The sequence below is a fragment of the Tachypleus tridentatus genome, chromosome 7, assembly GCF_004210375.1.
Source record: "Tachypleus tridentatus isolate NWPU-2018 chromosome 7, ASM421037v1, whole genome shotgun sequence".
Taxonomy (NCBI): Eukaryota; Metazoa; Arthropoda; class Merostomata; order Xiphosura; family Limulidae; genus Tachypleus; species Tachypleus tridentatus.
Window position 1 is genome coordinate 45,226,899 of NC_134831.1, and position 13,541 is coordinate 45,240,439.

The following is a 13,541-nucleotide window of genomic DNA, read 5'->3' on the forward strand; positions in this document are numbered from 1 at the left end:
AATGTTGATAATCTGATTTTCATTTTTAATAAATTCTTTCTTTTGAAATTGGATTTTAATATTTGATTGGCTTAATTAAACACTTTTAAATAAAAGAAAGACTACTTTGTAAAAATTATATGAAAACGAATTTTTATCTATAAGTTAAATGACAGTAAAACTGTGTGAATAAAGAATACAGTTAAAAATTTTTAATACATAAATAAATGTAAATAGAAATATCGTTATACAGTTGTTTATTTAGGATGATGTAACACATTAAGTTGGAAAGAAAATCAGCTAGGCTTTACAAATATATAAATTCATAGTAATTACTTTCAACGTCAAAAAAAAACAATTAGGCGTTGTATTTACTTCACAAATGTTTATATAGAAACAAACAAACGAACAAAAAAAATAAACTTAAGCCGGAAATATGTGGTCAGCTATTTATTATTTGAAAATCCTTCTTGGATGAGCTTTTCCTTCGAATAAAAATCTCTGCTTTGTTAATGGTGTTGGATATACAAGACTGCTTATTGTAGGTGTTATTATTCTGTGAGCTAATATTTAATGATTATTTAGTTTCTACGACAAGGAAGTTAAACGTAATTATCTTAAAGGCGATAGTTTTGACAAGTTCGGTTGCATGTCGCTGTACGAGTGTACGTTGAGTTTGCAATTATGTTGTTGTCGAAGCTTTATTTATATTGATGACGTCACATTACTCGAATCTCTGCTTATTATTTTTGTTACCTTAACTGAATATTGTAAAATTCACGTCGTTTGCGTAATTTGCAGAAAGTTCGAGCTCAAGTTATAAAACGAGAAGTTAGCTGGCGTGTGACTGATTAACCGTAACTTTGTCTGTTTGTTTTTGAATTTCGCACAAAGCTACTCGAGGCCTATCTGTGCTAGCCGTCCCTAATTTAGCAGTGTAAGACTAGAGGAAAGGCAGCTAGTCATCACCACCCACCGCCGACTTTTGGGCTACTCTTTTACCAACGAATAGTGGGATTGACAAGTGTTTAGGTGTATTCGTATCCACATTTAACTGATGGTCTGTTGTACTTCTGAACTGGTTGGGTTCTTTCGCAGGTCCACAACTTTTGTTGTTAGAACAGTGAGATGTAACTTCTTCACGAGATGAAGATAAACGGGGCCTTCGGGCTGTATTTTTAATCTTATGTTACCAACTCCACATACCATCCTCAAATCCCTGTGTCACCCTTCCCCCCAACTGAGAAAGACCGGCACATCAGAAGATGAAACAAAACAGAAGCTTAAATGGTTCAATATAAAGTCTCTCCACTGCTCACCATTACACGAATATTTGTTGATTAGTTAACCGTTTACGTTGCATTATAACGCCCCCACGACTGAAAGGGCGATCATGTCCGGTGTGACGGGGATTCGAACCCGCGACCATTAGATTACGAGTCGAGCGTCTTAACCACCTGGCCATGCTGTAACCTAATCTACAACCATATAGTAATTTAGATGAATTACTATTATGTCTTACATATTATAATTTCAATGTCAAATAGAATTTGAGTAATTCCAGTTACTAACCACGATATCTGAACTATTTTTGCACTGATTTCCAATATTCGACTTATATTAGTCATTCAGTGCATAAACCATTTGGAACAAAATAAGACATTGTAGTACGAAATGCAAGTATAGTTTCCGATGTTCTATTCGGATTAAACCCCTTCATTAATTGGATTCTTTGTATGACGTTTAGTTCGTTACCAGGTCCACATGCATTTTGGAAAAAAATAAGTCTTAAGAACAGGAAACCTTGAGATTATTCAAGTCAACTTTATCCGAAAGCGAGTCTTATAGAATAAAATGATTGTTTGAAATTAAGCACAAAGCTGCAAAATGGGATCTCTGTGCTCTGCCCACCACGGGTATCGAAACCCGGATTTTAGCGTTGTATGTCTGCAAACATACCGCTGTGGCACAAGGGAGCCTTTTCTTAAAGAAAAAATGTTATTAGATTAAATGAACCTAGAATTGTGTTATAAAGTTCAACTTGATACATTTTAATGAGAGTAGTTTGTGTGATAAATACTTAACTCTTAAAATATTTGGAGGAAATATCCGAGTCACCTCATACCACAATATTTAATACGTTTACAGAATGTGAAGTACTGTTAGAAGATCAAGTCCACGGTGATTGTTCCATTCAAAAGAAAATGGTGGATTTGATTTTTTATTTCACAGAAAAGTGTATTTTTCAACCCGAGCGGCCTGGTGAAACTACTCGTCTAATTTCGAACCAGATGGAAGGCAATCAACCAATCGGCAGCTTTATTAGGTTTATACAACCAAATAACGGGATTGACTATTGCTTCTTTTAACGTGCCAAGAGCTGAAAGTGTGGAACGTATTCATTATATAAAGCCTCGAAATCCGGATCACTCGAAGCACAGTTCTACATGACTTCCAACTGGATACACTCACTATCTACAAAACTTAAGGGTTACGAAGTTGTCTCTACTTGACTGAAAAGTAGCGGATCATAAGAACCTGATAACGGGAACACTAACTATAGTTTGAATTAGCAGTAATTAAAAATCAAACACGGTTCATCATGCTTCATACGCTTTTATTAATCGTTAAAACTGAAATCCATTATTTACAAAGATCTGACAAAAGAAAAGAAAAACTTTAATTTTACAGAAACATTTTTACAAGTTTGACTTTCAGTAAGAGAAATCGTGTTCCACTGCGACATAAAGAACTACAGAAATTAAACTAAGTGTGTGTTTGTGAACCAACGAAACTGTAAAATGAAAACAAACAATATTAAAATATAGATCTGACATAATACGTAACATTCTTTAACGATTAAACAAATATGTAAACTTCATTTCATTATAACTTTAAACCTTTTTTTTTTCCTTGCTAGGTTTCATGTATTACAGTGTCGTAGCTATTCAAGCTTTCGTATTTTATTATCAAGTTATGACCCGAAGTTTAACAAATGTTCTGTTTACATTTCACAAGTGTGACATACACAATCACAATTTTACAGTCTTTCAGATGAAGAATGTCGAGTCGTCTCGTCCATTCTTTTTTTTGGTTTGTCGTGGAGAAAACGTCCTTAAGGTGGTTATTCCATTGTGATCGGATCAAATTCCGAAACCACTTCTCTTTGAATGTTCTGTTCATTTCCATGCCTATAAAAAAGAAGTTAACTTTAAATAATCTACGCTTATTCCAAATGACTGGTTGGTTTGGCGTTTTATGGCGCAAAAACATCCGGTAAATAGTTAAAAGTAAATTAAAATTATTAATATTCGTAAAAAGGAATTAAAGTAAAACCAAACAAAGTTTAATTTTTAATTAAAAACTTAAATAGCATTAAATCCATTTTTTTAAATATAGTTTACAGCAGTAAGAGAGGAACTACAGTAATACAAGTTTTAAAAGACTTTCTGTAGCAAAATGTTAATTATTATAACTCGCCAAGATGACTAACGAGTAATTCAACCATCAGCATTAGACACCTGAAGTTGGTCTTTCCAGTACTGATATCGAGTTGTTTGACATTACGGCCATTTTCTAATTGCAAATCGACATAGTTGTAACTTTAATTGTTAAAAGGAAATCACATTAAAAAAGGTCTAAATTATAAATTAAAAATTTAAATAGCATTAAAAAAGATTAACGACCTTTAAAAAACTAAAAACATTTTTTAAGGTAGACAGTGTCACCATCGCCAATAACACTGTTTAACGTTACTGATAAACCTTGGGATAAAACATGATTAAAATGGTGCCGTTGTTGACAGTCGTAACGACGGCAAGAGAGTAAAATGTGGCTTATTGTGATCTCAGTGGTACACAGATAATACGTTGGTGCATCAGTCTCAGATAAAAGAAAATAATGAGTTAAAAAACTGTAACCAATGCGTAGTCTAGTTAAGACAACTTCCCCTTTCTGATCAATATGGAAGCAAGATGGCCAAAGTCCAATAGTGTGTTTTATTTGAAAAAGCTTGTTTTCACGTTACCCACTCCAAGTCAACTGCCATCTGGCACGGAGCCGAGTCTTGAATACGGGACCATAGTCCATGTATGGAACAGGCACAACAGTGATAATGCCAGAGCAGACAGATTTAGCTTCGATGTCAGCGAGCCCGTTCCCACGAAAACCAACGTGGCCTGGTATCCAGAAAAACTGTATAGAAGTAGACGCTAAAGAGAAATGGGCCAGTCGGTTTTCAATATCGGCGAGAACAGGGTGTGAAATAACGTGAAGCGATTCCAGGGCCAGTAGAGAACTAAGCAAATCAGTATAAATAGTGCAATTTGAGTACTTCTGTGTGATCCAGGGCAAGAGAAATAGCGTACAGTTCAGCAGTGAACTGTGTGCGCAACCATCGAACCATCCGTATAAATAGGAATAGAAGGATGGATCGAAAGATGGTCAGCAAATAACAGACAATATTTCCAATTGGGAGTATCTGCTTTTCTCAGATGACTTAAAGACAGGTCACATTTGGGGATTGTAATAAGCCATGGTGGGATAAACTAACCAGTGGATACAGCAATGTTATCCAAAGACAGACCCAAATCATCCAACTGCGCCTGGATATAAGGGTCAAAATGAAAAACGGCAAATCGTCTGTTCTGAAAAAGCATGGCCCACCGAGAAAGGAAAACACAACCTAAGTGGGATGCTATGGTAAGTATCGCATTTTTAGCACAGAACATCGACCCGCTCTTCAAGTGGTGGAAGAGAAGACATGGACGATGTTCAGTGCTCTTGTACATTAGATTCGTCGCTGCTTGGCTTACGGTCAAAGATAAGCTCCAAGAACTTTGTCTCAGCGACCACAGGCAACACAACTTCCCCAATACAGAGTTCAGGATCAGGACGAATACCCCGTTGGTGGCGAAAGTGCATGAAAACGGTTTTAGAAAGAGAGAGAAAGAGAGAAAGTTAAAACTGTTTGCTGTGGTCCACTTCAGTAAACGATTGAGGGTAGTATGTAGCTGCCGCTCAATATACCTCCTGTTCGACGACTAGCTTGAGATGTAAAAGTCGTCGACATAGAGCCCGTTTGCAACAGTGAGAAGGAATTGTTCAGTGATGGCATTAACTTTTATAGTGAAGATTGTGACACTCAAAAAACAGCCCTGAGGGACTCCAACTTCCTGTAGAAAAGAAGGGAAAGTGTCGAACCCACATGCACTTGGAATCGCCTGTCCATTAAAAATGTTTAATAAAAATGGGCAAATGACCACATAACGCATATAAATGGTAGTCTTGCAAAATGCCATACCTACATGTTGTATCATAACCCTTCTCTATGTCAAACAATATTGATACAAGATGTTGTCATTTGAGAAAGGCTTCTCTGATTGACATTTCAAGTCGAATCATGTGGTCTATAATGAAGTGCTGTTGTCTGAATCCACACTCGGTGGGCGAGAGGAGGCTTTTGATTCGAGGAACCAAACAAGATGAACATTAACCACTCTCTCTAAGGTCTTACAGAGACAGCTCGTCAAAGCAATTGGATGGAAGTTTAAAAAAACCTTGGGATCCTTCCGAGGCTTAGAGAAAGCTAGAACAATTGTCTGGTACCAGGCATCATGAAAAACATTCTCCTGCCAGATCCAGTTAAAAACAATCAGAAGAATAGCAAGAGAAGCAAGACATAGGTGGAGCAGCATCTCGTAGTGTACATCATCAGGTCCAACTGATGTACTGCCAGACTGATGAAGGGCCAGTTTGAGTTCCACCAGTGTAAAGGGGCGATTATAATCATAGAGACAATCAGCTCAAAAGGAAAGAGGTGATCGCTCTGCTCAAGTCTTGATGGCTAAGAAGGTGGAGAATGAAGCAGAGATGCTAGATACCTGGCAAAAGCTTTCACCTGGAGTATCGGAGATGCTTCAAGTATCAGCTACTTCCTGGCCATCAGAGAGCAAGATCGAGAGAGGGACAGCATTATATTGCCCACTGACCTTTCGAATCTTGTCCCATATGACTTTGGAACTGGTGATAGAAGATATGCTCGTTGTAAACTTAATTCTTCTAGCTTTGACGTCTTACCCGACGAGCACGTGCACGAGCCTGCTGGAAAGCGATGTGAAGCGAAAGTGTGGGATACCTACGAAAAGTATCCCAGGTCCGTTTTTTAGCCTTCCTTGCCATGTGGCAGACGGGATTCCACAACAGACGAGAATATCGTGGAAAACATGTCAAGGTTTCAGGAATACATTGAGCAGCTGCCTGTATTATACAATCAGTCACTGCTGCCATGCAGTCGTCTACTGATGGCTTACAGACGATGGCAGGATCAAGTTCTGTGAGTGCAGTGAAAGAGGACCAATTTGATTGATACAGCTTCCAGAGAACACGGATCGGGTGATATCGACCACAGCCAGTCTCTCTCAAAATGATGGGAGAATGATCACTGCCACGTGGGTTATTGTCAACCCTCCATGAAAAGTGGGAGAATAGAGAAGGGGAGCAAGCTGAGAGAACAAAAGCAGTAATGGACTGACTAGGTGCATGAAAATAAGTATAAGAACCAGTATTGAAAAAATAAATGGTTGTGATCAGAGAGTATAAGTTCTATGGAGCGACTCCTCCCATCCGAGGGGATGATATCCATTAAAGTCCCCCAGGATTAAAAAAATGGGAGAGTGCAACTGTTCAATGAGAACATTAAGGTTTGATTGATCATAAGTCTCTCCTGACGACAGATAAAGAACAATGATGGTACGACTCAAGGATACACAGATGGTTATGGCCTCCAAGGGTGTGTCAAGTGGCAAAGACAGGGTGGATACTTGCTGATCAACCAACATTACCGCCCCTCCATGCACTCATCCATCACCCTGTCATTTCTGTACAAAGAAAACTGCCAAAAGGTGCTGTATCGGCAGGTTTCAGAAACGTTTCCTGTAAGGAAAGACATTCAGGATGGTAGGAAGCAATCAGTGCTTTGATGCCATCCAGACTGTAGACAGTTCCATTGTATCAAGGTAGCCATTTTTATTTGTGTGTCGGCCAATTGTTTGGATAGTCTTTCTCTTTTCGACTAAGTCTTTTTTATTTATTTTTTTTATTCGAGGGAGGTGTGTTGATACTCCTCCATGGATCCTGCCCTGAGTCAGCTGGGCAGGTCTTTGTTGTTAGAAGAGGATTCCAGAGACTGAGGACGTGAACGAATGATCGTTTTGCATTTTGGGGCAGGAGAAAGGAAATGCTCGTACTCGGAACCAAAGGAAGTGGATCTTGGGGTTTGCTGGAATGAATGTTAGGAACAGAGATGCGTGTTGACGTTGATTCATCAACTTTTCTAACCATGGAAGTCAAAAGACTTCATATGGTTTGAGAACGATTCTTTTGGAGGTAAACAGAAATCCGTCTGCACTCCCACTGTAATAGTGGAATGAAGTGCAGCAGCATACATCTGAGATGGAGTGATGGACAGCAACTTTCAAGTCTCAGGATACGTTAATGTTTTGAATCGTCTTCAAACGCTCTTTTTCTTCCAACTATTTAGAGAAAGAACGAAAGAAGTATGGGCGAGAGCCATTGTAATTGACGCAACGAGGGTCCGTTTCACACTCACAGGCATCGTGGTCTTTGCCACTGCAATGAGCACATTTCAAGGAACCACGACATGATGTTTTCGAGCGACCGAACCTCTGACACTGGAAAGAGCTGATAGGGTTTGGAATGAATGGTGGTATCTTGCAATTAAAATAATCTGCCTTAATGGCGACAAGTGGACGTGGGGATGTAAATGTCAGAATGAGGCCATTGGTCAGAATCATAATTCCATCTTTGCGAGTGGAGATACGCTTCAGTGTAGAAACTCCTTAAGTGGAGAATCTCCGAATCGGGGATGTTCTTCAAATCCCTCTCAACAATAACTCCTCATGAGGAATTAAATGTAGCATGAAGAGTAATCTCAATGTATATATCCCCAATCACCTTTGAATGTAAGAAGAGTTCACTGTGTTTAGATGTGGATGTTTCCACCAATATGCCACCAGAGCAAAGCTTTTTGACTGACTTTAGAGAGGCAGCAAGCCCCTCTAGCCCATTCTGAATTAAAATGGGAGACATTTGCCCTAAATGCTTGTCTGAAAGAGAATATAATAAAATGAGGTACATGTGTTACAGAAGTTGAAGATTGCTGCTTAGAATCTTCAAGACGTGGTCGTTTACCTATTGATTGTTTTTTTCACTATTTTATCTAAGTTTTTATTTGGATGACCCATAATAAAAACAATATTTCGGCGCCCACTGACCCCACCCACCATGGAGGGGACGCACTACAATGCCAAACAATGACACTTGCAGCAACGCCAGGGTTTTGTGAGCACTATACTCAAATACCCCGTATCAGACAATGTCCACAACCCCGTCGAGAACACCCAACACTGATACTTGGTTGAATTTAGCACAAGTGGACTAGCCGACTGACCCTGGGGGTCTACTCCAAGGCCGCCTGTATACAGGAATTAAAGGCCAAAGTGGTGTGTTGGAGTTGGGCTCTTCAACCACCAGGATCTTCGTCTCCCCTTCACGGGTCACTACGCACGGCAAACACGTGGGTGGATGTTTAGATCCCAGAGGAGGTAAACTAAAAGAACAGAACCTTCCCTGGGAGATACCCTCACCACGTACAGGAATCCACACCGAGGGAATTCCAAATAGTATCCATAAGTAAATATGCTGTGTTTAAGCATCTGGAACACATAACATGAAGAGTTTTTAGAAACAAAGGTAGTTTCCTTTCCCACATAATGAATACGGGTAAATTACGGCTGACGAATGATCCGTGTCAAATAGGTCAATAAACGTCTCTTGCTTGTCCCATCACATGCTACGTACTTCTGCAATAACTGCTGTTCGACGCAATTACAAAACAGTAACTTAAAGTCTGCATCCAAGACGTGCATTAACGTTTGTTTGTTTTTCTTATTAAAAAGCCACATCTGGCTATCTGCTATGTCTACCGAGGGGAATCAAACTACTGATTTTAGCATTGTAACTCTGAATACTTACCGCTGTGCCAAGACACGTGCGTTTCAGAAGTTCTCTCACATATATAGCTCAGATCCTTTACCTTACGCACTCCATTTTGTACTCTCGAGGATGGTTTATGTGACCAATAATTCTAACTACCTACAGACAGTTTCGAAACAAGCTTACGAGCTCATATAATTAAACTTCCATGGAGGAAATGCATTGTGCTGAATGGGGACGATAAGGCAAGACGCAATCTGATTATCTACTCCTGATGACGATAAACCAAACGGAAGTATAAATGTACTGTAAAAATGGCTAGTTTGGGTATTAAACTTTAATTAATATATAGTATAGAACAACATTTTGACTTTATTTAGGTTATCCTCAGGTTAACAACTTTGCTAGGGTCAACTGCAATCTCTTTGTTAACCTGAGGATGACTTAAAAGGTCGAACGTTATCTGTACTATATTTCAATCAAAGTTTTAATACCCATACGAGGTATGATTGTCTACTATTTCAATATCAATATTTAAGGTTTCTTCGGTGTAATCGAATACGGTTGGCACCGAAGAAATATGTGCACGTTTCTTTCTCAACAACCATTACACATTATCACTAGTTAAGCTGTAACACTGTTGATACTTCCATACACTATTACCAGTAGAAGAGGAAATGTTTTACAACGATTTTGTTACGATTACACGTACTCGCTATCTGTTTTACACATTTGTATGAAGTTTTTAACTCGGAAATCTAAAAGATGATACCAGAGATTAGAAAAGGCAGACATAAAATCTCCCAAAATGTGTATTTATAAAAATGTGAGCTTCCAAATGTGAAATAAAACAACAAACAACGCACATCAAATACTTCTTTAAAATATGGGCCATTAATAATTTAAGTAAACGATTAAAAATACAGAAAAATACGTTTTAATAATATTTAGCAAACATTTCAGTCTCCAAAATCTGTGTTATTAAAAACATACATAAACAGACATTTTAATAATATTTAATCCATTAACAACACACAAAAATAGATTTTAAAAACTATTTAAAATAGTTTAGCCTCCAAGCCTTTAGTTTCATCCATAAATTTGATTTATAGTTTGAGACAAATAAAAACAAATATTTCTATAAACCTGTTTTATTAAATAAAAAAACAGCCCCTTACTTTATGATAGATGGTAGGGAAATGTTAAATGATGGGTTTCTTACACCTAAAACGGCTCTCTTAGAACACTGAATATTCCCGTTTTTCAGTTTCTTAGAAACCATTTATGGTTTTAGTAAAGGATGGACGTGAAAATTGTTCGCTGTTTTTCATACATCTTATCACGACAGACCAATCAGTATAGAGTAAACAACACAGAAATCGAGTAGGTAAATTAGGATCGGCTAGCTCAGACAGCCCTCATGTAGCTTCGCGCGAAATTCAAAACAAACCAAGCGACACTTATCTAGATTTACCTGAACAGAGAGCTTCTCCAGACTGCTACATCTGCAAAATTTTTAGGACTAACATATGATTTTAAGCTTACCTTGACAAAACAAGTAAATAACATAAAAACTAAAATTTGACTAAGAATAAACTATGCTTGAGTCTAACTGGTAAAAATTGTGGAACAACACCTGAAAACATCCTTAAAATATACAAAACATATATAACACCAGTAGTTAGACTATGCAGCTCTTGCATGGATTAACGTAAGTAAAAAAAACTGCAAACCAAATTACAATCATTACAAAATACATTAATTACAACAGAATATAGAGTACCAAAAACCACTTCTTCAAAATTCATGCACAAATACTCTAATATAGAAACAATACCAGATAGACTTCTACATAGTACAATAAAACATTTCGATAAAAATTGGAAAAAAATGAGCTGTTATGCGAACTAGACAGGTATTGTATATATGATGAAGAGAGTCCTAAACACCTCTCCCTGATATATTTATACATCAGATATTTAATTAAAATTAATATAAAAAATCAGTAAAATATAGTGCTAAAATAAAACAGCCCCTATGATCTGGACTTAGAAAATCTGAAAGTACAATATACATGGACATTGCCCTGAAAAGGACCTGAGTAATGTTCATCACTCTGGCCCTCATGTATTAACTTTAAATATACTAACAAATCCACTCTAACAATGAAAATGAAAAAGGAAGAAATCTAGTGTACCTGACCCTCCAGGGTATACAAATTTATATACCCAAACACCTCGAGAGAGAGAGAGATACCGAGATACGATACACGTCTACATACCGAAGTTTAACCAGTGGTTTATTCCAGCTAAATGGCAGCTCGTAAGAGAAATAAAATAAAAAGAATTAATATATGTCTACCTGTTTTGTTACTGTTAGTTTGTTGTTTCTTTGAATGTAATGTTTTTGATAAACCATTGGTATTCAATACCGATCTTTATTTATTGAATAATTAATTTTCAGCACAGATACTTCATTAAAAATTATGATTTTGTTTTCTGTACAAAGCACTTGTAATGTTTACTGAAATCTTGACAAATTTCGTGAAGATACATAAATCGTATCGTATCGCTGTATCACATTTTACCCGTAACACGCATGCTAGGATATCACAATTAAATATTACATTATATTTGCACATCCTGTAGGTGTTTATCATATCCCTAACCAGGAGCTATATCTTATTCAACGTGGATAAAATATTTTTATAAAATGCTACAAATATACCCTCGAGTAAACTGGCAAACTATGAATTGTTTGTTTTTGAATTTCGCGCAAAGCTGCACGAGGGTTATCTGCGTTAACCGTCCACAATGTAGCAGTGCAAGATTAGAGAGAAGGCAGCTAGTTATCACTCACCGCCAACTTTCGGGTTACTTTCTACCCCCTGAATAGTAAGATTGACCATTGTATTATAACGCCCTCATGGCTGAAAGGGCGAGCATGTTTGGTGCGACGGGGATTCGAACCCGCGACCCTAAGAAATATGAATTATTTTCAGACTCCTAAGTTGTCTTATAAATATGAAATTGTTTCTATCAGAATTTGAGTAATTTCTTTCTATTTATTATGAACCACTAAATACTGAACAAATTTTGTGCAGAACAGAAGTTCAGTGATACTTAATATATCACTATATATAAATCAGTTATTAAACACTAACCTAATTATCAAATTCATACAGAAAAGGCACGTTTGCTAGTTAGGTTTTATGCAAAGTTTGTAGAGAAACATTATAAGGGAAGTTGGTAACCACCATCAACTCTTGTGCTAGTCTTAAGATTTGATTATAACTCTCATACCGCATCAAAGATCCTAAAGCACGAGGCATAGTTTTGCTTGGTGGTAACACGCGAAATCTCAGATTCGTAATTCGACATGCTAAACACTGGGACACGCTCAGCATTCCCGAGGCTCAAATTCCCGAAAATGAATATACAACTCTTAAGAAAAATTATTGGATTGGAACACAGACTCGCATTAAACACGAGTGCTACTCTCGATTATCAGATGCTCTAAAATAATATTTTTACGTGCCTGACGAAATCTTTGGGCATCTGTTATCTTCGCTAGCTGTCCCTAATTTGGAACTGATAGTCCAGAGCAGGCACATGCAACTTCCTCCAGGACACGAGCTGAATAACATTTTTCGATTTACATGTGGATCACAGTGTAAGATGCACAGCCGTTGCAAATTATTCACATTTTGATATTATATTTAAAAAGCTCATTGCAGGTGCCTGATCTAGAGGGAAAGAGTTCCATGTTGAATCATTTGCGTATTTAAGACGAAGTATAAATTAATTCACCTACGCCTCCCTCTCCCCGGGTTTTAAGAAAACACCATACGATTTGAGAAGAAATAGGTTTATCTTTATTATTTCATTATACACTTCATATTTTATTTTGTTATTATACTTGAAACGCGCAGCTGTCCCCTGAGGGGTGTGGGCCTTGGAGAACTGCCCCTTTTGCACATTGTAGGGTTATCTGCACTAGCCGTCCCTAATTTTGCAGTACCGGAAAAGGAATTTTGAGGAGCTACTGACATACATTTATATTAACGTAGTACACGCCTTTCAATACTCACTTAACAATAATCGAAAGATTACAACAAATAATTTGAAAACATCGGTTACCACTTAGTAGTCACTTAATACAAGAGAAGGATCAAGTGTTTTTTAAAGGATACCTGCACTGTATAATGTTGGCTACGCCCTTGCTTTAAGCACTTAAAACAATAAACTAATTAAATAACTTTAAATTCTATTCAATATTATATTTTGAATTACATTTACTTCAAAAACTACGGACAGAAGGAAAACACAATGACTATTTGTTTGTTTGTGTTTGAATTCCGTGCAAAGCTACTAGAGGGCTATCTGCGCTAGCCGACCCTAACTTGTATGACTAGAAGGAAGACAACTATTCATCACCACCCACCGCCAACTCTTTGGCTTTTCTTTTACCAACGAATAGTGGGATTGACTGTACATTATAACGCCCCAACGGTTGAAGAAGGGGCGAACATGTTTGGTATGACGGGG

General features: G+C 37.5%; 1 protein-coding gene across 1 annotated transcript in view; it reads right to left on the bottom strand.

Annotated features, from left to right (window-relative positions):
- Positions 1–2,579: 2,579 nt before the first annotated feature.
- LOC143255572 (uncharacterized) overlaps positions 2,580–13,541 on the bottom strand; it is a 40,269-nt gene continuing 29,307 nt past the window's right edge. The window contains exon 6 of the mRNA XM_076511435.1: positions 2,580–3,170. Coding sequence (XP_076367550.1) covers positions 3,159–3,170 — 12 coding nt within the window. The 3' untranslated portion in view covers positions 2,580–3,158. The remainder of the gene's footprint in view (positions 3,171–13,541) is intronic.